The sequence below is a fragment of the Bombyx mori genome, chromosome 24, assembly GCF_030269925.1.
Source record: "Bombyx mori chromosome 24, ASM3026992v2".
Classification (NCBI taxonomy): domain Eukaryota; kingdom Metazoa; phylum Arthropoda; class Insecta; order Lepidoptera; family Bombycidae; genus Bombyx; species Bombyx mori.
In genome coordinates this window covers 19,255,522-19,283,356 of record NC_085130.1, presented here as the reverse complement: position 1 = coordinate 19,283,356, position 27,835 = coordinate 19,255,522, and the positions used below count along the sequence as shown (strand labels likewise).

Here is a 27,835-nt window from a genome sequence, read left to right as displayed (position 1 = left end):
CTAACCTAACCTAACCTAACCTAACCTAACCTAACCTAACCTAACCTAACCTAACCTAACCTAACCTAACCTAACCTAACCTAACCTAACCTAACCTAACCTAACCTAACCTAACCTAACCTAACCTAACCTAACCTAACCTAACCTAACCTAACCTAACCTAACCTAACCTAACCTAACCTAACCTAACCTAACCTAACCTAACCTAACCTAACCTAACCTAACCTAACCTAACCTAACCTAACCTAACCTAACCTAACCTAACCTAACCTAACCTAACCTAACCTAACCTAACCTAACCTAACCTAACCTAACCTAACCTAACCTAACCTAACCTAACCTAACCTAACCTAACCTAACCTAACCTAACCTAACCTAACCTAACCTAACCTAACCTAACCTAACCTAACCTAACCTAACCTAACCTAACCTAACCTAACCTAACCTAACCTAACCTAACCTAACCTAACCTAACCTAACCTAACCTAACCTAACCTAACCTAACCTAACCTAACCTAACCTAACCTAACCTAACCTAACCTAACCTAACCTAACCTAACCTAACCTAACCTAACCTAACCTAACCTAACCTAACCTAACCTAACCTAACCTAACCTAACCTAACCTAACCTAACCTAACCTAACCTAACCTAACCTAACCTAACCTAACCTAACCTAACCTAACCTAACCTAACCTAACCTAACCTAACCTAACCTAACCTAACCTAACCTAACCTAACCTAACCTAACCTAACCTAACCTAACCTAACCTAACCTAACCTAACCTAACCTAACCTAACCTAACCTAACCTAACCTAACCTAACCTAACCTAACCTAACCTAACCTAACCTAACCTAACCTAACCTAACCTAACCTAACCTAACCTAACCTAACCTAACCTAACCTAACCTAACCTAACCTAACCTAACCTAACCTAACCTAACCTAACCTAACCTAACCTAACCTAACCTAACCTAACCTAACCTAACCTAACCTAACCTAACCTAACCTAACCTAACCTAACCTAACCTAACCTAACCTAACCTAACCTAACCTAACCTAACCTAACCTAACCTAACCTAACCTAACCTAACCTAACCTAACCTAACCTAACCTAACCTAACCTAACCTAACCTAACCTAACCTAACCTAACCTAACCTAACCTAACCTAACCTAACCTAACCTAACCTAACCTAACCTAACCTAACCTAACCTAACCTAACCTAACCTAACCTAACCTAACCTAACCTAACCTAACCTAACCTAACCTAACCTAACCTAACCTAACCTAACCTAACCTAACCTAACCTAACCTAACCTAACCTAACCTAACCTAACCTAACCTAACCTAACCTAACCTAACCTAACCTAACCTAACCTAACCTAACCTAACCTAACCTAACCTAACCTAACCTAACCTAACCTAACCTAACCTAACCTAACCTAACCTAACCTAACCTAACCTAACCTAACCTAACCTAACCTAACCTAACCTAACCTAACCTAACCTAACCTAACCTAACCTAACCTAACCTAACCTAACCTAACCTAACCTAACCTAACCTAACCTAACCTAACCTAACCTAACCTAACCTAACCTAACCTAACCTAACCTAACCTAACCTAACCTAACCTAACCTAACCTAACCTAACCTAACCTAACCTAACCTAACCTAACCTAACCTAACCTAACCTAACCTAACCTAACCTAACCTAACCTAACCTAACCTAACCTAACCTAACCTAACCTAACCTAACCTAACCTAACCTAACCTAACCTAACCTAACCTAACCTAACCTAACCTAACCTAACCTAACCTAACCTAACCTAACCTAACCTAACCTAACCTAACCTAACCTAACCTAACCTAACCTAACCTAACCTAACCTAACCTAACCTAACCTAACCTAACCTAACCTAACCTAACCTAACCTAACCTAACCTAACCTAACCTAACCTAACCTAACCTAACCTAACCTAACCTAACCTAACCTAACCTAACCTAACCTAACCTAACCTAACCTAACCTAACCTAACCTAACCTAACCTAACCTAACCTAACCTAACCTAACCTAACCTAACCTAACCTAACCTAACCTAACCTAACCTAACCTAACCTAACCTAACCTAACCTAACCTAACCTAACCTAACCTAACCTAACCTAACCTAACCTAACCTAACCTAACCTAACCTAACCTAACCTAACCTAACCTAACCTAACCTAACCTAACCTAACCTAACCTAACCTAACCTAACCTAACCTAACCTAACCTAACCTAACCTAACCTAACCTAACCTAACCTAACCTAACCTAACCTAACCTAACCTAACCTAACCTAACCTAACCTAACCTAACCTAACCTAACCTAACCTAACCTAACCTAACCTAACCTAACCTAACCTAACCTAACCTAACCTAACCTAACCTAACCTAACCTAACCTAACCTAACCTAACCTAACCTAACCTAACCTAACCTAACCTAACCTAACCTAACCTAACCTAACCTAACCTAACCTAACCTAACCTAACCTAACCTAACCTAACCTAACCTAACCTAACCTAACCTAACCTAACCTAACCTAACCTAACCTAACCTAACCTAACCTAACCTAACCTAACCTAACCTAACCTAACCTAACCTAACCTAACCTAACCTAACCTAACCTAACCTAACCTAACCTAACCTAACCTAACCTAACCTAACCTAACCTAACCTAACCTAACCTAACCTAACCTAACCTAACCTAACCTAACCTAACCTAACCTAACCTAACCTAACCTAACCTAACCTAACCTAACCTAACCTAACCTAACCTAACCTAACCTAACCTAACCTAACCTAACCTAACCTAACCTAACCTAACCTAACCTAACCTAACCTAACCTAACCTAACCTAACCTAACCTAACCTAACCTAACCTAACCTAACCTAACCTAACCTAACCTAACCTAACCTAACCTAACCTAACCTAACCTAACCTAACCTAACCTAACCTAACCTAACCTAACCTAACCTAACCTAACCTAACCTAACCTAACCTAACCTAACCTAACCTAACCTAACCTAACCTAACCTAACCTAACCTAACCTAACCTAACCTAACCTAACCTAACCTAACCTAACCTAACCTAACCTAACCTAACCTAACCTAACCTAACCTAACCTAACCTAACCTAACCTAACCTAACCTAACCTAACCTAACCTAACCTAACCTAACCTAACCTAACCTAACCTAACCTAACCTAACCTAACCTAACCTAACCTAACCTAACCTAACCTAACCTAACCTAACCTAACCTAACCTAACCTAACCTAACCTAACCTAACCTAACCTAACCTAACCTAACCTAACCTAACCTAACCTAACCTAACCTAACCTAACCTAACCTAACCTAACCTAACCTAACCTAACCTAACCTAACCTAACCTAACCTAACCTAACCTAACCTAACCTAACCTAACCTAACCTAACCTAACCTAACCTAACCTAACCTAACCTAACCTAACCTAACCTAACCTAACCTAACCTAACCTAACCTAACCTAACCTAACCTAACCTAACCTAACCTAACCTAACCTAACCTAACCTAACCTAACCTAACCTAACCTAACCTAACCTAACCTAACCTAACCTAACCTAACCTAACCTAACCTAACCTAACCTAACCTAACCTAACCTAACCTAACCTAACCTAACCTAACCTAACCTAACCTAACCTAACCTAACCTAACCTAACCTAACCTAACCTAACCTAACCTAACCTAACCTAACCTAACCTAACCTAACCTAACCTAACCTAACCTAACCTAACCTAACCTAACCTAACCTAACCTAACCTAACCTAACCTAACCTAACCTAACCTAACCTAACCTAACCTAACCTAACCTAACCTAACCTAACCTAACCTAACCTAACCTAACCTAACCTAACCTAACCTAACCTAACCTAACCTAACCTAACCTAACCTAACCTAACCTAACCTAACCTAACCTAACCTAACCTAACCTAACCTAACCTAACCTAACCTAACCTAACCTAACCTAACCTAACCTAACCTAACCTAACCTAACCTAACCTAACCTAACCTAACCTAACCTAACCTAACCTAACCTAACCTAACCTAACCTAACCTAACCTAACCTAACCTAACCTAACCTAACCTAACCTAACCTAACCTAACCTAACCTAACCTAACCTAACCTAACCTAACCTAACCTAACCTAACCTAACCTAACCTAACCTAACCTAACCTAACCTAACCTAACCTAACCTAACCTAACCTAACCTAACCTAACCTAACCTAACCTAACCTAACCTAACCTAACCTAACCTAACCTAACCTAACCTAACCTAACCTAACCTAACCTAACCTAACCTAACCTAACCTAACCTAACCTAACCTAACCTAACCTAACCTAACCTAACCTAACCTAACCTAACCTAACCTAACCTAACCTAACCTAACCTAACCTAACCTAACCTAACCTAACCTAACCTAACCTAACCTAACCTAACCTAACCTAACCTAACCTAACCTAACCTAACCTAACCTAACCTAACCTAACCTAACCTAACCTAACCTAACCTAACCTAACCTAACCTAACCTAACCTAACCTAACCTAACCTAACCTAACCTAACCTAACCTAACCTAACCTAACCTAACCTAACCTAACCTAACCTAACCTAACCTAACCTAACCTAACCTAACCTAACCTAACCTAACCTAACCTAACCTAACCTAACCTAACCTAACCTAACCTAACCTAACCTAACCTAACCTAACCTAACCTAACCTAACCTAACCTAACCTAACCTAACCTAACCTAACCTAACCTAACCTAACCTAACCTAACCTAACCTAACCTAACCTAACCTAACCTAACCTAACCTAACCTAACCTAACCTAACCTAACCTAACCTAACCTAACCTAACCTAACCTAACCTAACCTAACCTAACCTAACCTAACCTAACCTAACCTAACCTAACCTAACCTAACCTAACCTAACCTAACCTAACCTAACCTAACCTAACCTAACCTAACCTAACCTAACCTAACCTAACCTAACCTAACCTAACCTAACCTAACCTAACCTAACCTAACCTAACCTAACCTAACCTAACCTAACCTAACCTAACCTAACCTAACCTAACCTAACCTAACCTAACCTAACCTAACCTAACCTAACCTAACCTAACCTAACCTAACCTAACCTAACCTAACCTAACCTAACCTAACCTAACCTAACCTAACCTAACCTAACCTAACCTAACCTAACCTAACCTAACCTAACCTAACCTAACCTAACCTAACCTAACCTAACCTAACCTAACCTAACCTAACCTAACCTAACCTAACCTAACCTAACCTAACCTAACCTAACCTAACCTAACCTAACCTAACCTAACCTAACCTAACCTAACCTAACCTAACCTAACCTAACCTAACCTAACCTAACCTAACCTAACCTAACCTAACCTAACCTAACCTAACCTAACCTAACCTAACCTAACCTAACCTAACCTAACCTAACCTAACCTAACCTAACCTAACCTAACCTAACCTAACCTAACCTAACCTAACCTAACCTAACCTAACCTAACCTAACCTAACCTAACCTAACCTAACCTAACCTAACCTAACCTAACCTAACCTAACCTAACCTAACCTAACCTAACCTAACCTAACCTAACCTAACCTAACCTAACCTAACCTAACCTAACCTAACCTAACCTAACCTAACCTAACCTAACCTAACCTAACCTAACCTAACCTAACCTAACCTAACCTAACCTAACCTAACCTAACCTAACCTAACCTAACCTAACCTAACCTAACCTAACCTAACCTAACCTAACCTAACCTAACCTAACCTAACCTAACCTAACCTAACCTAACCTAACCTAACCTAACCTAACCTAACCTAACCTAACCTAACCTAACCTAACCTAACCTAACCTAACCTAACCTAACCTAACCTAACCTAACCTAACCTAACCTAACCTAACCTAACCTAACCTAACCTAACCTAACCTAACCTAACCTAACCTAACCTAACCTAACCTAACCTAACCTAACCTAACCTAACCTAACCTAACCTAACCTAACCTAACCTAACCTAACCTAACCTAACCTAACCTAACCTAACCTAACCTAACCTAACCTAACCTAACCTAACCTAACCTAACCTAACCTAACCTAACCTAACCTAACCTAACCTAACCTAACCTAACCTAACCTAACCTAACCTAACCTAACCTAACCTAACCTAACCTAACCTAACCTAACCTAACCTAACCTAACCTAACCTAACCTAACCTAACCTAACCTAACCTAACCTAACCTAACCTAACCTAACCTAACCTAACCTAACCTAACCTAACCTAACCTAACCTAACCTAACCTAACCTAACCTAACCTAACCTAACCTAACCTAACCTAACCTAACCTAACCTAACCTAACCTAACCTAACCTAACCTAACCTAACCTAACCTAACCTAACCTAACCTAACCTAACCTAACCTAACCTAACCTAACCTAACCTAACCTAACCTAACCTAACCTAACCTAACCTAACCTAACCTAACCTAACCTAACCTAACCTAACCTAACCTAACCTAACCTAACCTAACCTAACCTAACCTAACCTAACCTAACCTAACCTAACCTAACCTAACCTAACCTAACCTAACCTAACCTAACCTAACCTAACCTAACCTAACCTAACCTAACCTAACCTAACCTAACCTAACCTAACCTAACCTAACCTAACCTAACCTAACCTAACCTAACCTAACCTAACCTAACCTAACCTAACCTAACCTAACCTAACCTAACCTAACCTAACCTAACCTAACCTAACCTAACCTAACCTAACCTAACCTAACCTAACCTAACCTAACCTAACCTAACCTAACCTAACCTAACCTAACCTAACCTAACCTAACCTAACCTAACCTAACCTAACCTAACCTAACCTAACCTAACCTAACCTAACCTAACCTAACCTAACCTAACCTAACCTAACCTAACCTAACCTAACCTAACCTAACCTAACCTAACCTAACCTAACCTAACCTAACCTAACCTAACCTAACCTAACCTAACCTAACCTAACCTAACCTAACCTAACCTAACCTAACCTAACCTAACCTAACCTAACCTAACCTAACCTAACCTAACCTAACCTAACCTAACCTAACCTAACCTAACCTAACCTAACCTAACCTAACCTAACCTAACCTAACCTAACCTAACCTAACCTAACCTAACCTAACCTAACCTAACCTAACCTAACCTAACCTAACCTAACCTAACCTAACCTAACCTAACCTAACCTAACCTAACCTAACCTAACCTAACCTAACCTAACCTAACCTAACCTAACCTAACCTAACCTAACCTAACCTAACCTAACCTAACCTAACCTAACCTAACCTAACCTAACCTAACCTAACCTAACCTAACCTAACCTAACCTAACCTAACCTAACCTAACCTAACCTAACCTAACCTAACCTAACCTAACCTAACCTAACCTAACCTAACCTAACCTAACCTAACCTAACCTAACCTAACCTAACCTAACCTAACCTAACCTAACCTAACCTAACCTAACCTAACCTAACCTAACCTAACCTAACCTAACCTAACCTAACCTAACCTAACCTAACCTAACCTAACCTAACCTAACCTAACCTAACCTAACCTAACCTAACCTAACCTAACCTAACCTAACCTAACCTAACCTAACCTAACCTAACCTAACCTAACCTAACCTAACCTAACCTAACCTAACCTAACCTAACCTAACCTAACCTAACCTAACCTAACCTAACCTAACCTAACCTAACCTAACCTAACCTAACCTAACCTAACCTAACCTAACCTAACCTAACCTAACCTAACCTAACCTAACCTAACCTAACCTAACCTAACCTAACCTAACCTAACCTAACCTAACCTAACCTAACCTAACCTAACCTAACCTAACCTAACCTAACCTAACCTAACCTAACCTAACCTAACCTAACCTAACCTAACCTAACCTAACCTAACCTAACCTAACCTAACCTAACCTAACCTAACCTAACCTAACCTAACCTAACCTAACCTAACCTAACCTAACCTAACCTAACCTAACCTAACCTAACCTAACCTAACCTAACCTAACCTAACCTAACCTAACCTAACCTAACCTAACCTAACCTAACCTAACCTAACCTAACCTAACCTAACCTAACCTAACCTAACCTAACCTAACCTAACCTAACCTAACCTAACCTAACCTAACCTAACCTAACCTAACCTAACCTAACCTAACCTAACCTAACCTAACCTAACCTAACCTAACCTAACCTAACCTAACCTAACCTAACCTAACCTAACCTAACCTAACCTAACCTAACCTAACCTAACCTAACCTAACCTAACCTAACCTAACCTAACCTAACCTAACCTAACCTAACCTAACCTAACCTAACCTAACCTAACCTAACCTAACCTAACCTAACCTAACCTAACCTAACCTAACCTAACCTAACCTAACCTAACCTAACCTAACCTAACCTAACCTAACCTAACCTAACCTAACCTAACCTAACCTAACCTAACCTAACCTAACCTAACCTAACCTAACCTAACCTAACCTAACCTAACCTAACCTAACCTAACCTAACCTAACCTAACCTAACCTAACCTAACCTAACCTAACCTAACCTAACCTAACCTAACCTAACCTAACCTAACCTAACCTAACCTAACCTAACCTAACCTAACCTAACCTAACCTAACCTAACCTAACCTAACCTAACCTAACCTAACCTAACCTAACCTAACCTAACCTAACCTAACCTAACCTAACCTAACCTAACCTAACCTAACCTAACCTAACCTAACCTAACCTAACCTAACCTAACCTAACCTAACCTAACCTAACCTAACCTAACCTAACCTAACCTAACCTAACCTAACCTAACCTAACCTAACCTAACCTAACCTAACCTAACCTAACCTAACCTAACCTAACCTAACCTAACCTAACCTAACCTAACCTAACCTAACCTAACCTAACCTAACCTAACCTAACCTAACCTAACCTAACCTAACCTAACCTAACCTAACCTAACCTAACCTAACCTAACCTAACCTAACCTAACCTAACCTAACCTAACCTAACCTAACCTAACCTAACCTAACCTAACCTAACCTAACCTAACCTAACCTAACCTAACCTAACCTAACCTAACCTAACCTAACCTAACCTAACCTAACCTAACCTAACCTAACCTAACCTAACCTAACCTAACCTAACCTAACCTAACCTAACCTAACCTAACCTAACCTAACCTAACCTAACCTAACCTAACCTAACCTAACCTAACCTAACCTAACCTAACCTAACCTAACCTAACCTAACCTAACCTAACCTAACCTAACCTAACCTAACCTAACCTAACCTAACCTAACCTAACCTAACCTAACCTAACCTAACCTAACCTAACCTAACCTAACCTAACCTAACCTAACCTAACCTAACCTAACCTAACCTAACCTAACCTAACCTAACCTAACCTAACCTAACCTAACCTAACCTAACCTAACCTAACCTAACCTAACCTAACCTAACCTAACCTAACCTAACCTAACCTAACCTAACCTAACCTAACCTAACCTAACCTAACCTAACCTAACCTAACCTAACCTAACCTAACCTAACCTAACCTAACCTAACCTAACCTAACCTAACCTAACCTAACCTAACCTAACCTAACCTAACCTAACCTAACCTAACCTAACCTAACCTAACCTAACCTAACCTAACCTAACCTAACCTAACCTAACCTAACCTAACCTAACCTAACCTAACCTAACCTAACCTAACCTAACCTAACCTAACCTAACCTAACCTAACCTAACCTAACCTAACCTAACCTAACCTAACCTAACCTAACCTAACCTAACCTAACCTAACCTAACCTAACCTAACCTAACCTAACCTAACCTAACCTAACCTAACCTAACCTAACCTAACCTAACCTAACCTAACCTAACCTAACCTAACCTAACCTAACCTAACCTAACCTAACCTAACCTAACCTAACCTAACCTAACCTAACCTAACCTAACCTAACCTAACCTAACCTAACCTAACCTAACCTAACCTAACCTAACCTAACCTAACCTAACCTAACCTAACCTAACCTAACCTAACCTAACCTAACCTAACCTAACCTAACCTAACCTAACCTAACCTAACCTAACCTAACCTAACCTAACCTAACCTAACCTAACCTAACCTAACCTAACCTAACCTAACCTAACCTAACCTAACCTAACCTAACCTAACCTAACCTAACCTAACCTAACCTAACCTAACCTAACCTAACCTAACCTAACCTAACCTAACCTAACCTAACCTAACCTAACCTAACCTAACCTAACCTAACCTAACCTAACCTAACCTAACCTAACCTAACCTAACCTAACCTAACCTAACCTAACCTAACCTAACCTAACCTAACCTAACCTAACCTAACCTAACCTAACCTAACCTAACCTAACCTAACCTAACCTAACCTAACCTAACCTAACCTAACCTAACCTAACCTAACCTAACCTAACCTAACCTAACCTAACCTAACCTAACCTAACCTAACCTAACCTAACCTAACCTAACCTAACCTAACCTAACCTAACCTAACCTAACCTAACCTAACCTAACCTAACCTAACCTAACCTAACCTAACCTAACCTAACCTAACCTAACCTAACCTAACCTAACCTAACCTAACCTAACCTAACCTAACCTAACCTAACCTAACCTAACCTAACCTAACCTAACCTAACCTAACCTAACCTAACCTAACCTAACCTAACCTAACCTAACCTAACCTAACCTAACCTAACCTAACCTAACCTAACCTAACCTAACCTAACCTAACCTAACCTAACCTAACCTAACCTAACCTAACCTAACCTAACCTAACCTAACCTAACCTAACCTAACCTAACCTAACCTAACCTAACCTAACCTAACCTAACCTAACCTAACCTAACCTAACCTAACCTAACCTAACCTAACCTAACCTAACCTAACCTAACCTAACCTAACCTAACCTAACCTAACCTAACCTAACCTAACCTAACCTAACCTAACCTAACCTAACCTAACCTAACCTAACCTAACCTAACCTAACCTAACCTAACCTAACCTAACCTAACCTAACCTAACCTAACCTAACCTAACCTAACCTAACCTAACCTAACCTAACCTAACCTAACCTAACCTAACCTAACCTAACCTAACCTAACCTAACCTAACCTAACCTAACCTAACCTAACCTAACCTAACCTAACCTAACCTAACCTAACCTAACCTAACCTAACCTAACCTAACCTAACCTAACCTAACCTAACCTAACCTAACCTAACCTAACCTAACCTAACCTAACCTAACCTAACCTAACCTAACCTAACCTAACCTAACCTAACCTAACCTAACCTAACCTAACCTAACCTAACCTAACCTAACCTAACCTAACCTAACCTAACCTAACCTAACCTAACCTAACCTAACCTAACCTAACCTAACCTAACCTAACCTAACCTAACCTAACCTAACCTAACCTAACCTAACCTAACCTAACCTAACCTAACCTAACCTAACCTAACCTAACCTAACCTAACCTAACCTAACCTAACCTAACCTAACCTAACCTAACCTAACCTAACCTAACCTAACCTAACCTAACCTAACCTAACCTAACCTAACCTAACCTAACCTAACCTAACCTAACCTAACCTAACCTAACCTAACCTAACCTAACCTAACCTAACCTAACCTAACCTAACCTAACCTAACCTAACCTAACCTAACCTAACCTAACCTAACCTAACCTAACCTAACCTAACCTAACCTAACCTAACCTAACCTAACCTAACCTAACCTAACCTAACCTAACCTAACCTAACCTAACCTAACCTAACCTAACCTAACCTAACCTAACCTAACCTAACCTAACCTAACCTAACCTAACCTAACCTAACCTAACCTAACCTAACCTAACCTAACCTAACCTAACCTAACCTAACCTAACCTAACCTAACCTAACCTAACCTAACCTAACCTAACCTAACCTAACCTAACCTAACCTAACCTAACCTAACCTAACCTAACCTAACCTAACCTAACCTAACCTAACCTAACCTAACCTAACCTAACCTAACCTAACCTAACCTAACCTAACCTAACCTAACCTAACCTAACCTAACCTAACCTAACCTAACCTAACCTAACCTAACCTAACCTAACCTAACCTAACCTAACCTAACCTAACCTAACCTAACCTAACCTAACCTAACCTAACCTAACCTAACCTAACCTAACCTAACCTAACCTAACCTAACCTAACCTAACCTAACCTAACCTAACCTAACCTAACCTAACCTAACCTAACCTAACCTAACCTAACCTAACCTAACCTAACCTAACCTAACCTAACCTAACCTAACCTAACCTAACCTAACCTAACCTAACCTAACCTAACCTAACCTAACCTAACCTAACCTAACCTAACCTAACCTAACCTAACCTAACCTAACCTAACCTAACCTAACCTAACCTAACCTAACCTAACCTAACCTAACCTAACCTAACCTAACCTAACCTAACCTAACCTAACCTAACCTAACCTAACCTAACCTAACCTAACCTAACCTAACCTAACCTAACCTAACCTAACCTAACCTAACCTAACCTAACCTAACCTAACCTAACCTAACCTAACCTAACCTAACCTAACCTAACCTAACCTAACCTAACCTAACCTAACCTAACCTAACCTAACCTAACCTAACCTAACCTAACCTAACCTAACCTAACCTAACCTAACCTAACCTAACCTAACCTAACCTAACCTAACCTAACCTAACCTAACCTAACCTAACCTAACCTAACCTAACCTAACCTAACCTAACCTAACCTAACCTAACCTAACCTGCGCCCCAAAAAACAAATGCGATGGTTATTACCAGAAAACTTAAACACGACACCCCACGCTTGAGGATGGGAGGGATAGACATTGCCATGTCCAGGGAAATAAAACTCCTTGGTGTCACCATAGACGACAGGCTGACTTTCAACACTCACGTGGCGAATGTCTGCAGAAAGGCTACTGGAATATATAAGCTACTCTCCAGAGCGGCGAGAGTGAGCTGGGGTCTCAACCCTGATATAGTTAGGATTATTTATACGGCTACTATAGAGCCGATCATCCTGTACGCTGCTAGCGTGTGGGCACCGGCGGCAAAGAAGCTGATGACGATCAAACAGCTTCAAGTGGTCCAGCGTGGGATAGCGCAGAAAATCTGTAAGGGCTATCGAACGGTCTCCCTGAACTCGGCGCTGCTACTGGCTGGGATACTTCCCCTTGATCTCAGAGTGCGTGAGGCGGCCTCACTGTACGAGGCCAAGAGGGGAGTGCCCCGGCTGGAGCTGGGGGACAGGGAGATCGAGCGGGTGGCCCCAGCCATTGAGGCGCCACACCCCGCTGAGCGTATCAGCCTGAGGCTCGTGAGCCTGGTAGATCGGGAACAGCTCAACCAAAACAGTGACTTTGAAATTCGTATATTTACTGACGGGAGCAGGATTGAGGGCAAAGTCGGTGCTGCCTTGTCTGTGTGGAACAGCGAGACCGAAATAAAAGCCTTCAAGCTTGCTCTCCCAGGGTATTGCACCGTCTACCAGGCTGAACTTCTGGCTATATGCAAGGCCACACATGTAATTCTCGGACACCCAGCGTCTTCTTTTGGAGTCTACAGTGATTCAATGGCAGCTCTACAAACGGTCATAAATCATAGTTGCCTCCATCCCCTTGCAGTAGAGAGCAGAGATAAATTAACAACAGCATCTCTCCAGGGTAAGGTTGTTACCTTATTCTGGATTAAGGCTCATGCAGGGATGGAGGGTAACGAAAGAGCTGACCAGCTTGCCAAAAGTGCCGCTTTGGGCTCCAAAAGAAGACCTGATTACGATCTGTACCCGGTCTCATTCGCCAAGCGAAGCATTCGACTTGCGACGCTTGACGAATGGAATCGCAGATATCGAACTGGAGAAACCGCGTCGGTCACAAAGATATTCTTCCCGGATGCTGTGATGGCGTACCGGATGATCCGCAAAATAAAAATCGGTGGTATAATTACGCAAATTATGACAGGGCACGGTGGGTTCTCGGAGTACTTGAATCGCTTTAAGTGCAAAGAGAGCCCATCGTGCGCATGCGAGCCAGGAACAGAGGAATCCGTCCCACACATCCTTTTCGACTGCCCAATACCTGCAATGCAAAGGTTTGAATTAGGAAATAAAATAAATGAAAACATTGTAAGGGAAAATGTACCAAACATCTTAAATAGTAAAGAAAGAGACACGTTTTTAAAATTCTGTATCGAAATCGCTCAAAATGTTATAAACAGAAACAAAACAGCGTAGCAAGTAATTATGCTATCATAATATAGTGATATATATTATAGAGTAGCATAGAGTAAGGAATTAGATAAATAAAGATGTAGAGTTTAAGAACAAATCGTTAAAAATAGGATGTAAAAATCACTGTAAGAATAAAAAATTAAACAATGTACATAAAAAATTCCTGTAAATATTATAATATATTATATAAGAAATAAGTAGAATAGTAAGAAATGTTAAACCTAGCAGCTAAAGCTCCGATTATGTTGGAGGTAGGACGCAACGCCCTGTGAGGACGGGTGTATTAAAAAAAAAAAAAAAAAAAAAAAAAAAAAACCTAACCTAACCTAACCTAACCTAACCTAACCTAACCTAACCTAACCTAACCTAACCTAACCTAACCTAACCTAACCTAACCTAACCTAACCTAACCTAACCTAACCTAACCTAACCTAACCTAACCTAACCTAACCCAGTCGCAGCGCAACCGCGAGCCCGAGCGCCACGAAAATACGTCGCTCCGCGTTCAAAAAATCCGATAAATTGTTTAAAGTGCACGGATTGCAGTGAGTGAGGTCTCAAAAGAAGCGGACAGTCACGAGGAACTCGACAGTGAAAGCCGCGTGCTCCGGAGACAACGGGTTCAGGAGTTATTTCGGAAAAACTGGAAAAACCACGTGCTCAGAACACAAAGCGGCGTGCGCTGCTCGATATCGATCTACAAGGTGCAGTTTTTAAAGTGTAGTATTATAGCGCATGGTGCCACCCACCTCCTACCCCAATTTCGGAATTTTTCGGTGAAAGCATCCGGAGATAAAACACTTTTTCGCGAAACCACGTGGCCACGTGGTCCCAGATATAGGGCAGTCCGACAGGTGTGTCATACATCAAAAGACGCGCCCTGACGAGGCAAACGCGAAAGTGTAAAGAGCATCATCCGGACAAATCTGTGGAAAGAGATAAGGTGGAAAACAATTTGCGACCACGTGCTCGGGACATAAATGTGGATTTTTCTCTGGATTTCAAGCGACGACCTGTGAGTTTTTTGGTGCGCCGAGGTCGGCGCTCGCACGGGCAACAGAACGACACCACTCGCCGATTTTTCCGGGGAGCATTTCCAGTGATATGGCGTTTTTCATAAACCCACGCGAACACGTGGTCACGGTCCTGGGGCAGTGAGGCAGGAGTGCGCTACACCAAAAGACGCGCCTTAAAGAGTCAAATACAATAGTGAAAACCGCATCACCCAGAAACCACTATTAAAAAAGTTATCGCATAATATGTGTTTATAACCTCTAAAAATAAAGACAAAATTGTGAAATACTAAGTAGATAAGTGTAAAATTATAGTTATAACTAGTGATAAGTGTGAACGATAACTGCCCCCCTCACCCTAGGGCTGTAGGAAAACTTTCGGGCGGGAAATCAGCCGGGAAAACGGAAAAACCATAAACCACGTGGTTCTGTGGTGTCGGATCCCGACGTTACGGGGAGCTGAAGTTTGAACTCCAGCTGGGCGCCTCCACGGACAATATAATAGTGCAGTTAGAAAAATTTTATATCATCGCAATCCGAAGTTATAAATAGTTGAAATTCCGAACTTCAACTGCTGCTAACTCAAGATCTTCCAGGCAAGACCCCCCCTTTATTTTTCTCGGGCGGAGCGGGCTGCGCGCCCCTTTAAGACGAGCATAGCAGTAAGCATAGATTTTTAAGATTAGATTAAGATAGAAATAGCTTATGATTACTTATATTTAATTGACCGAGTCTGTGACTACGAAGACTTCTACCATTGGAGGATACTTTTCTTTTTATTGACTTAATATATATTTTCACAAACTTTTATTAGAATAAATCTATATTTTTTGCTTGCGGTGTATACGGACGCATACCCCCAAGATTAGATTAAGATAGAAATAGATACAATTACTTACATTTAATTGACTGAGTCTGAGACTCTACAGATAGACTTCTACCATTAGAAGATAATTCTCTTTTATTGACAATAAAACTTTTACAAACTTTTTCTAAAATAAACTTGCACCTTTTGCTCACGGTATACACGGACGCACACCTTCAATATGTTCGGAATCAGGACTCCCCCACCGAAAAGCGACAACTCGTCCCCAAATTTGGATGAAGGGGCTCTCAATGTTAGACGCAGTATAGGCGAGTGGGAAGCGGCAAACGCTGATCCTACTCCATCAATGACATGCATGACGAAGCAGACTGGCCCTGCTACAAACCCGAAAGCTCGTCTAACTCCATCGCGGGACGCTTCAGCCGCAGCCGGACTTGGACCATCAACCGGAACCCACAGTCCACAAAAATTAAAGAACGCGGACCGTATTGCGGAGGCAAGAGCCTGCCTACACAAGGGCAAGCTACACCTTAACGCCTCTCGCAATACCAAAACAGAAATAAAGAGTGTGGTTTTCGAAGTTCTGGAGCGGTTGTATCAGCTTGTAAAGGAGGCTGAGGCAGCCCTAAAATCAAAAAAGCCTAAAGACGGAACTAACGCAACTGTGGGGCTAGAGCCGGTACCTATAGTCACTGACTCTACCTTCACAGTCAGCGAGGATCCTAAGCTATTGAGCAAAATAGAGGAGCACAGCAAATTGTTGCTAGAAAGCAACAAAAAAATGGAGGAGCTAAGACTAGCGATGGAGAGACAGCAAGAAAGCTTAAAAAGTACTGCAACATATGCGAGCGCGACCGCCACTCTGAACGAAAAGCCACTACCAAAACGGAATACGTTACACTCACTGGTGGTAACCTCAAAAAATGAATCGGAAACTGGAGAAGAGGTTTTAGATAGAGTTAGAAAGGCGGTTGACGCAAAGGAGGGTTGGATTAAGGTTGAAAGAGTAAGGAAGGCGAAAGATAGGAAAATCATAATGGGCTTCAGAACGACAGAAGAAAGGAACAAAATAAAAGATAGATTTGGAAAAGAGGGAATAGACCTCGTTGTCGAGGAGGTGAAAAATAAAGACCCACTCCTGATCCTCAAAAACGTCCTACTGGTCAATACTGATGAAGATGTTCTCAGGGCTTTGAGGAACCAGAACAGGGATGTCTTTCGCGGTCTGGACAGCGAGGAGGACAGGTTGGGAATTAAATACAGAAGAAGAACCAGGAATCCCCACACGAATCACATCGTGATCAGCACCTCCCCCGCTATCTGGCGTAAAGTCTTGGAAGTTGGATATCTGCATATTGATCTTCAGCGGGTCAAGGCGGAAGACCAATCTCCACTTGTGCAGTGTACTCGCTGCTTGGGGTATGGTCACAGTAAACGCTTCTGCAAAGAGCCCACAGACCTGTGTAGCCATTGTGGAGGACCCCACCTGAGAACCGAGTGTGCAGATTGGCTCGCAGATATACCACCCACATGCAAAAATTGTACTGGAGACAAACTGGACCAAGTTTGCCATAACGCCTTTAGTTATGATTGCCCAACCCGACAAAAACGGGATGAGCTGGCACGTTTGACCATAGCCTATTGCTAAGGGCACGCTCAGGTACGAACAGCAGACAACAAAATACCTCCCTATAAATATAGCCCAGATTAACTTACAGCGCAAAAAACTAGCAACTGACGAATTAATGATTGAGGCGAACAGGGAGAAAATTGACATTGCTATGATCCAGGAACCCTATGTCGGTGGAGGAAGCTTTATGAGGGACTACAGAGGCGTAAAAATATACCAAAGAAATGGGACGGACGAGGGAACGGTAAAAACAGCAATAGCCGTATTTAATAAAGACCTCGAGGTAAATATGATTCCACACTTTACCACAAACAACATCTCGATGGTAAGAGTCAAAATAGCTTCATGGGAAATGTATGTCGTAGCATTCTACTTCGAGCCTGACCAACCAATCGACCCCTACCTAGAAAAATTAAGAGAAATAAAAACAGAATTGGGCACAAAGAAAATAATTATGGGGGGAGATATAAATGCAAAAAGCACCTGGTGGGGAGGGTTAAAGGAAGATAGTAGAGGAAGATCTGTGTCAGGAGCTATAGAAGAAATGAGAATGCAAATCCTAAATACCGGGGATACTCCGACTTTCTACACAATCAGAGGAAGCAAGATTTATAAAAGCTTCGTAGATATCACTCTCTGCTCAGAGAATATTTACGATCTTGTTGAGGACTGGGAAGTGAAGGACTTCATCAGCTCGGATCATGGTGTGATTACAATGAAGATTAAACTTCAAAGACAAAGAGGGAAAGAGATAGTGAGAACGACTAGATTATACAACACGAAGAAAGCGGACTGGGAAAAATTTCACAAAAAGTTGACTGAAACAAAAAAAGATTACAACATACAATTAGATAAAGTTCAACAAATTAAAACTAGAAATGAATTGGAAAAATTTATAGAGACATATACTAAAGCAATGACCGATACATGTAAAAAAGTAATACCAATGAAGAAGAAAAAGGAAAAAGTTAACTTACCATGGTGGTCCGATGAACTCCGGAGATTGAAGAAGGACGTGATCACGAAGAAACGAAGAATCCGATGCGCAGCCCCAATCCGGAGGGAGAGTGTGATAAAAGAGTATCTGGAAGCAAAGGAAAAATATGAGAATGAAGTAAAAACTGCACAAGTAGAAAGCTGGAAGAACTTCTGCAATAAACAGGACAGAGAAGGAGTATGGGAAGGAATATATAGGGTCATTAGGAAAACATCGAGACAACCGGAGGATATGCCATTGATCAAGGATGGGAAATGCCTAGAACCGGAAGAATCGGCACAACTGCTGGCTAATACCTTTTATCCAAACGATACCGAAGAAGGGGAGAACTCATACCATCGCAAAGTAAGGAGCATGGCCAAACAGATAAACGAGGACCATGGTGAGCATGACCCGTCGTTTACATGGGACGAGCTACAAGCCTCGATGAAGAGTTTCAACCCCAAAAAAGCTCCAGGTGCGGACGGCTTCACAGCGGACATTTGTGAGCAGATAATGTTAGAAGATCCAAATCTGCTTCTAGCTACAATGAACAAATGTCTTGAGCTGGGTTGCTTTCCAACAATTTGGAAGGAAGCCACTGTAGTTGTGCTGAGGAAACCCGGGAAAACAGATTATACAAACCCCAAGGCATATAGACCGATAGGCCTTCTACCAGTACTCGGGAAAGTATTGGAGAAAATGACATTTAATAGAATCAAATGGCATATCCTTCCAAAATTAAGTAAAAGGCAATATGGGTTTATGCCCCAGAGATGTACGGAGGATGCCCTTTACGATTTGGTGAGCCATATTAGAAAAAAGTTGAAGGAAAAGAAACTCATCACTATGGTCTCACTGGATATTGAAGGGGCCTTCGACTCGGCATGGTGGCCTGCCATTAGACTCAGATTAGCCGAAGAAAATTGCCCAATAGATTTGCGGAAGGTTCTTGACAGCTATCTGGAAGACAGAAGAGTCGGAGTTAGATATGCTGGTCATGAATGTAAAAAGAAAACGGAGATAGGATGTGTGCAGGGATCAATCGGCGGACCCCTGCTATGGAATTTACTATTGGACCCCCTGCTGAAGAAATTGGAGAACGAGGGTGTTTATTGCCAGGCGTTCGCCGATGACGTCGTGCTTGTATTTGATGGTGAGACAGGGTTGGGCATGGAGAGGACAGCAAACAGAGTGCTGTCTTCTGTTGAAAAATGGGGAAAAAACAACAAATTGAAGTTTGCACCCCACAAGACCAAAGCCATGCTCATTACTAACAAACAAAAATTTGACGCACCAAAACTTAACATGGGAGGTACAACAATACAAATGAGCGATGAAATAAAAATTTTAGGTTTGATCATAGACAAAAAGCTAACATTCAACAACCATGTAAAGACAGCAACAAACAAAGCCATACAGATTTACAAACAGGTTGCCAGGGCGGCGAGAGTAAGCTGGGGGCTCCACCCCGATGTAATCCGTGCGATTTACACCGCGGTGGTGGAGCCCATTATCTTGTATGCGGCAAGTGCCTGGGCACCGGCTGCAGAGAGGGTATCGGTTCGCAAGAGTCTTGGCGTAGTACAGAGGGGATTTGTTCAAAAACTTTGCCGAGCATACCGTACAATCTCCCTCAACGCGGGGCTCTTGTTGACAGGACTGCTGCCACTGGACCTTAGGGTAAAAGAAGCAGCAACCCTGTACATGGCCAGAAAGGGTTACCCCACAGCCATAATTGGCGATTGGGAAATAGAAAGGATGGAGCCTGTCACTGTGATGGAACACCCTGCCGAGAGACTAATCATCAAATATGAGAACTTGGAAAACGACGAACAAACAAAGATTGCAATAGACAAATGCAATGTCCAGCTCTACACAGATGGAAGTAAAATTGACGGATTTGTCGGCGCTGCATATACTAAATGGATAGAGGGAAAAGAACAAAAACACAAAAAGCTGAAGCTGATGTCCTGCTGCACAGTTTTTCAGGCCGAGCCATTCGCGATAAATAGCGCCACTGAGGAGATCCTAAGATGTTCTGAGGACTCTTTTGGGATCTTCAGTGATTCGAGATCTTCGCTAGACATACTCAAAAATGGGAACAGCACACACCCTCTAGTCACAAAAATCACTAAAAACATAAACAACATTAAACTCCAGAAAAAGCAGATTACTCTATACTGGATAAAAGCTCATAACGGACTTGAAGGAAATGAAAGAGCCGACCAACTGGCAAAAGAAGCAGCGAAAAAGAAAGCAAAGCCTGAATACGATAAGTGCCCTATAGCATTCGTGAAAAGACGGATTCGTGAAGAATCCATCGACGAATGGAGCGAAAGATATGAGGCAGGCACAACAGCAGGGACTACAAAACTATTTTTCCCTAATGCAGCAGCTGCAAAGAAAATAATAGACACAATTAAACCGACAGGTGTTATGACACAGATTCTGACTGGACACGGTGGCTTCTCCGAGTACCTGGCTAGGTTCAGGTGCAAGGAGAGCCCAGCGTGTCCTTGTGACGGTGGTACGCCGGAGACGATCCCACACATATTAACGGAGTGCCCAATATCCGGGCCTGAGAGATTCAATATAGAACAATTAATAGGCGTAACAATTAAAACAGAAAATTTCCAGAAGCTAATATCCCAAAAAGAAACACAAGAGCAGTTTCTAGAATACTGTATAAAAGTTTGTAAAAAAGTAATAGTAAGAAACAAATAGAAATAAGAATAAAAATAATAATTGTAAACTAGCTATTAAGTAATAAAGTTAAAGCTTATCCTAAGAGTAACATAAATTAGAATTAAGATAGATAAAGATATTGTATTGGCAGTAATTAATGAATAAATAAAGTAGACACTAACATAATCACTAGAAAAATAAGATGTAAATAAAATGTATGTGAAATAGTAATAATGAGTACTTGGTACTCGCCCACAAAAATAAAGGGCATTGAAAAAATTATTTAGGATAAGCAAGATAGTGTAGAAGCATAGGATATAACCCCAACACGTCCTAATTCCACATAAAAGGTTTATATATTATATTTTATTCCATTAGGTGAATAAGTAAAACGTGTATTAACAGAGCATAGGGCAAAAACGAACCCTGAGAATAGTATAGTCAGGGGACGAGTATAATAAAAAAAAAAAAAAAAAAAAAAAAAAAAAAAAAAAAAAAAAAAAAAAAAAACCTAACCTAACCTAACCTAACCTAACCTAACCTAACCTAACCTAACCTAACCTAACCTAACCTAACCTAACCTAACCTAACCTAACCTAACCTAACCTAACCTGTCCACTGAACCTGCGGAAAGTAATGGACAGCTATCTCACGGATCGAAAAGTCCGAGTCAGATACGCAGGGGAAGAGCACAGCGTGGATACCAGCAAAGGCTGTGTGCAGGGCTCAATCGGTGGCCCTGTGCTGTGGAACCTCCTGTTGGACCCACTCCTGAAAAGTCTGGACACCCAAAAAGTGTACTGTCAGGCATTCGCAGACGATGTTGTCCTTGTTTTCGACGGAGACACGGCGTTGGAAATTGAAAACCGGGCCAATGCGGCTCTCGAACATGTTCAGGAATGGGGTATCAATAACAAACTGAAGTTCGCACCACAAAAAACTAAAGCTATGGTCATTACAAGGAGATTGAAATATGATATCCCACGGCTGAACATGGGCGGGACAGTCATTCCCATGTCTGAAGACATTAAGATTCTAGGGGTAACCGTCGACAACAAGTTGACATTTAACGCGCACGTCTCGAATGTTTGCAGAAGAGCGATTGAGGTGTATAAACAACTAGCCAGAGCAGCCAGGGCCAGTTGGGGTCTACACCCCGAGGTCATTAAATTAATATATACCGCCACCATAGAGCCCATAGTCTTGTACGCCGCCAGTGTATGGGTATCGGCAGTCGCCAAACTGGGCGTAATTAAACAATTAGCCGCTGTGCAGAGGGGAATTGCACAAAAGGTATGCAAAGCGTATCGCACCGTATCTCTTAACTCAGCTCTGATCCTAGCGGGTATGCTCCCCCTAGACCTCCGAGTTCGTGAGGCGGCCTCATTATACGAAGCCAAGAAGGGACAACTGCTGCCGGGACTGGCTGACGCGGAGATTGAGCAAATGACACCTTTTGCAGAGATGCCACACCCCGTGGAACGTGCGGATCTGCAGATAGTCTGCTTGGAGGACCAAGAACAAGTCGACGGTAACAGCGACTACGACGAATGTATTTTTACAGACGGAAGTAAAATCGGAGGCAAAGTGGGGGCCGCGCTGTCGATTTGGAAAGGGGACACAGAGACTAAGACCCGCAAACTTGCCCTGTCAAACTACTGCACGGTCTACCAAGCAGAGCTGCTGGCACTGTGTGTGGCGACGACGGAAGTCAGGAAGAGTAAAAGCAAATCTTTTGGAGTTTATAGCGATTCCATGTCGGCCCTCCAAACCATAACAAACTATGATAGCCCCCATCCACTGGCAGTCGAAGCTAGACAAAATATTAAAGCCTCGTTACTCCAAGGCAAGGCTGTCACCTTGCATTGGATAAAAGCTCACGCAGGGCTGAAGGGCAATGAGAGGGCCGACGGACTTGCAAAGGAAGCCGCTGAAAACTCCAGGAAAAGACCAGACTACGATCGCTGCCCGATCTCATTCGTCAAGCGAAGCCTACGAATGACCACGCTTGAGGAATGGAACCGGCGCTATACAACTGGCGAGACGGCATCCGTCACTAAGTTGTTTTTCCCAGATGCATTGGTGGCGTACAGAATAGTGAGAAAGATACAGCCCAGTAACATACTCACACAAATCATGACGGGGCATGGCGGGTTCTCGGAATACTTATGTCGGTTTAAGTGTAAAGAGAGCCCGTCATGCATTTGCGACCCAGCAGTGAAAGAAACCGTTCCTCATGTGCTGGTGGAATGTCCCATCTTTGCACAGGCTAGACATGACATCGAGCAAAAGCTGGACGTAAAAATTGGACTTGACACGCTGCATGAAATAATAATAGACACAAATAGAAATCAGTTTTTGAAATACTGCATAGCTATCATTGGAATAGTAATAAAAAGAAATAAATAGAAAATAAAGTATGTTTACAATAATATTAAGATATATTAGATATAAGCATACAATATATTAAGCAAAAACAAAAGTATATATATACGCAGTAAAAATAAGAAAACAAAGGAAATGGGCTTGACATAAATTAAAACTTACCTTCCTCTTCTCCTGTCCAGCTCCCTGGAAAATAAAATTAAAATTGAAAAGTATTGTTAGAATAGAACTAGAAGAGAAATGTAACAAATAACATAGAAAAAAGTAGAATAAGCACGTAATATAATAAGCAATAGAATAAGAAGCTAAAATGTAAACCATAGGAATAAGATAATAATATTGAAATTGTTAAAATTATATAAAGATAAGATCCAAATAGTATAAGCTTCAAAATAGACATAAGTTTCAAACAATATTTTTGTAATTGATTTATGAATAAATGAGCAAAATGCTATTTACCCCGAAAAATAAAACAATAGTAGGTTAAAGTAGCGGGAGTCCCACCCGGCTAAGTATGACAGATGATGAATGCAAGAAAGAAACAGTATGAAGCATGAAAGTGCGAGAAGCATAAAAGAGAGAACTAGAATGAATGAGTAACTTAGACTAAAAAAGACCCGGTGATCTCACGATCGGGGAAAGGCATTAAAAAAAAAAAAAAAAAAAAAAAAAAAAAAAAAAAAAAAAAAAAAAAAAAAAAAAAAAAAAAAAAAAAAAAAAAAAAAAAAAAAAACCTAACCTAACCTAACCTAACCTAACCTAACCTAACCAAAACCTAACCTAACCAAAACCTAACCTAACCAAAACCTAACCTAACCAAAACCTAACCTAACCAAAACCTAACCTAACCAAAACCTAACCTAACCAAAACCTAACCTAACCAAAACCTAACCTAACCAAAACCTAACCTAACCAAAACCTAACCTAACCAAAACCTAACCTAACCAAAACCTAACCTAACCAAAACATAACCTAACCTAACCTAACCAAAACCTAACCTAACCAAAACCTAACCTAACCAAAACCTAACCAAAAGGTAAAACCTAAAAAGACACGGCGGAAGGTATTTGCATCAGAGGTCAGCGGCAACAGGAATATGATCGAAGGCGGTTTGAAGGCTCTGCAACACCGATCGAAGGACAACAGGGCGAAGCAGCTGTAATGGAGTTAGCACCGGGTACATCTGATGCTTCTCCCGCTCTTTACCTTGCTGCCGTAATCGCGTTTCTGCAAGAGCAGGCTCGTCGTTAGGAAGAGGAGCTGGTTCGCAAGCTGGAGGAAGAGTCCCGTCGCCAAGAGGAACAGACTCGTCCCCAGGAGGAAGAATTGGTTCGTAGGTTGGAATAACAGATGCTTCTAATAAAAGATTTAAAGGAGACATTTGGCAAAGACTTGACGGAGATGAAAGAGCAGGTGCAACAGCACGGGGACCATATTTCTCAACGCGAAAGCCGGATTGCCAAAATTGAGGTTCAGGTAGGTCATGTGAGGAAGACCCTGGAAGACTTCGGCTTCAGTTACTGGTGTCCCTTCGATGCGGAGGTTCAAAGTTTCGCCATTTGTTGGAACAACCTCGTGGTCGGCCTATAGGATCCAATTTGAGGCGGTTATGAAAGCAAACGACTAGAGCAAGTCACAGGCCATGACGGCGCTTACTTTGGGACTCCGGGGCTTTGACCATCCAGGAAGCCTTGGGAAAGGATTCAACCTATGAGCAGCTCATGGAACCGTTGGAGTCCAGATATGGAGACGCGCATCTGGAACACGTGTTTCGTGCCCAGTTGAAGGAACGAGTGCAGTGCGGTAACGAGAACCTCAAACAGTAGGCTCTCGAGGTTGATAAGTTAGTCCGTAAGGCATATCCAAAGCCAACAAAAATTGTTCGTTCACGGAGTGTTGCAAAAAAAAAAAAATGGTGGCCACGTTTGTCTCCAAAACCGGCCATGTTACGACTATTCCTCTTGAGGGACAAAGAACGGTTAATGCAGAATGGTATGCTAGCATTTGTTTGCCACAAGTTGTTTCTGAACTCCGTAAAGAGAACTGCAACCGCCGCATCATCCTCCATCACGACAATGCGAGTTCTCACACCGCGCACAGAACAAAAGAGTTTTTAGAGCAAGAAAACATAGAATTATTAGACCATCCGCCGTACAGCCCCGACCTAAGCCCTAATGATTTCTATACTTTCCCTAAAATAAAGAATAAATTGCGTGGAGAGATTTTCATCACCTGAAGAAGCCGTGGACGCCTACAAAACGGCCAATTTGGAGACCCCAACTTCCGAATGGAATGGTTGCTTCAATGATTGGTTCCATCGTATGGAAAAATGTGTCAAATTTCGTGGAGAATACTTTGAAAAGCAATAAATACATTTTTAAATAATAATGTTGTGTCACTTCGTTAATTCCCGAAATTTTCAGTATCGCCCTCGTAACTGTTTCACTAGTAACTGACAACTGTTTACTAGTAGCTGATTCACTGGTGGTTTTCTGATGCAAGTTTCGTAGAGAGTTACCTTATTACGGAGGGACAGTTTGCTTCGTCTACAAAGCATAGGGTAGAGTTGTCCTAGTATAAAGGCGGCACGGTCGCGTAACGTTTTAATGTGGGGAAGGAATGTCATCCCTCTGTCGAAGGTGACGCCTAGGTATTTGACCTTCGAGGCCCAGGGTATGGACTGGCCAAAGAGAGTGATGGGGTGACTTTTGCCCATAAATGGCCCTCCTTTTGTATTTATTTCAGTACCCCATCTCGCGGCGCGATAACGTCACGCCAGTTTCGGAGGGTCCTGTGATATCTATGTTACCGTACCGAGAGCGCTCCACAATCGTTCCTATTGGTCTGTTTACATTCCCTGATCTGATACACTAGCATATTGCATATAAAATAATTTAAGATTATACATTTGTTTACGTAATCACTTATTAACGATTATATTAAATCTATTTGCTTCTATTAAAAAACCTATTTCATCCTACACAGTGGTGATGGATTATTTCACCAAGTGGCTCGAAGTCTTCGCCATTCCTCATCAAGAAGCCTCGACGATCGCCGATAAATTAGTACAAGAAGTATTCTGTCGGTTTGGAGTACCCCTAGAAATACACAGTGACCAGGGAAGGAATTTCGAGTCCCAGGCATTTCAAGAGACTTGCAGAGTCTTAGGTATCCACAAAACTAGAACCACATCTTATCACCCGCAATCCGATGGAATGGTGGAACGTTTTACTCAAATATTGGAGAAATATCTGGCGAAAGTTGTGGAGAATAGGTAAAAGGATTGGGATAAACACATCCAACCGCTCCTTCTATCGTACCACAGTGCAGTTCATGAGAGTACGACTGTGACGCCGGCATGTGATGTTCGTAAACATATTGAGGAATTTCCTAAAAAGTCGGACATACATAATAGAAATACTAGGAACAAACACAAGCTTGTTGTGCAGAGGAGTAGGTTACATAAGATACGAAACTCATTGGGGTGTTTGTCTGTGCGCCTGTACAACAAAATCCCACAAGATGTTCAGAACCTACATATACATAGGTTTAAGAAAACTATTAAAGAACATCTGTGCAATAAAGCTTACTATAAAGTCAATGATTATCTAGAAGATTGCACAAAGTGGGAATGAGTTGCTCGCTCCGGGCATTTCAATATTGTAATAATTGTTATGTTATAATTACTTATTGTAAAAATGAATATTTAAAAAAAACTAATACATATTTAAAAAAAAATAAAAAAAAAAAATACTTAAAAAAAAAAAAAAGTGCCCGCTGAGTTTCTTGCCAATTCTTCTCAGGACGGAGGCTAGTTCTT

General features: G+C 41.5%; 3 protein-coding genes across 3 annotated transcripts; all 3 read left to right on the top strand.

Annotated features, from left to right (window-relative positions):
* Positions 1 to 13,078: 13,078 nt before the first annotated feature.
* On the top strand, positions 13,079 to 14,500 carry LOC134201192 (uncharacterized). Its single transcript, XM_062675554.1, has one exon. The coding sequence runs from the start codon at positions 13,079 to 13,081 to the stop codon at positions 14,498 to 14,500; it is 1,422 nt and encodes a 473-aa protein (XP_062531538.1).
* Positions 14,501 to 22,266: 7,766 nt separating this feature from the next.
* On the top strand, positions 22,267 to 25,177 carry LOC119630398 (uncharacterized). Its single transcript, XM_038019685.1, has 2 exons — positions 22,267 to 23,727; positions 25,052 to 25,177. Exons 1-2 carry the CDS (start codon positions 22,267 to 22,269, stop codon positions 25,175 to 25,177), a joined length of 1,587 nt encoding a protein of 528 aa, XP_037875613.1.
* Positions 25,178 to 25,365: 188 nt separating this feature from the next.
* Positions 25,366 to 27,293, top strand: LOC119630397 (uncharacterized). Its single transcript, XM_038019684.1, has 3 exons — positions 25,366 to 25,491; positions 25,701 to 25,818; positions 27,001 to 27,293. The coding sequence occupies exons 1-3, from the start codon at positions 25,366 to 25,368 to the stop codon at positions 27,291 to 27,293; spliced, it is 537 nt and encodes a 178-aa protein (XP_037875612.1).
* The last annotated feature ends 542 nt before the right edge of the window (positions 27,294 to 27,835 follow it).

What these genes read in the sequence shown, in the direction of transcription:
- LOC119630397 (XM_038019684.1), top strand. Translation starts at nt 25,366, where the DNA reads ATGCTTCTAATAAAAGATTTAAAGGAGACATTTGGCAAAGACTTGACG. An exon ending in TTGCCAAAATTGAGGTTCAG is followed by an intron (nt 25,492 to 25,700) that starts GTAGGTCATGTG and finishes TTGACCATCCAG; the next exon opens with GAAGCCTTGGGAAAGGATTC. An exon ending in GAAGGAACGAGTGCAGTGCG is followed by an intron (nt 25,819 to 27,000) that starts GTAACGAGAACC and finishes CATCCTACACAG; the next exon opens with TGGTGATGGATTATTTCACC.
- LOC134201192 (XM_062675554.1), top strand. Translation starts at nt 13,079, where the DNA reads ATGGGAGGGATAGACATTGCCATGTCCAGGGAAATAAAACTCCTTGGT.
- LOC119630398 (XM_038019685.1), top strand. Translation starts at nt 22,267, where the DNA reads ATGGACAGCTATCTCACGGATCGAAAAGTCCGAGTCAGATACGCAGGG. An exon ending in CATTGGTGGCGTACAGAATA is followed by an intron (nt 23,728 to 25,051) that starts GTGAGAAAGATA and finishes CCTAACCAAAAG; the next exon opens with GTAAAACCTAAAAAGACACG.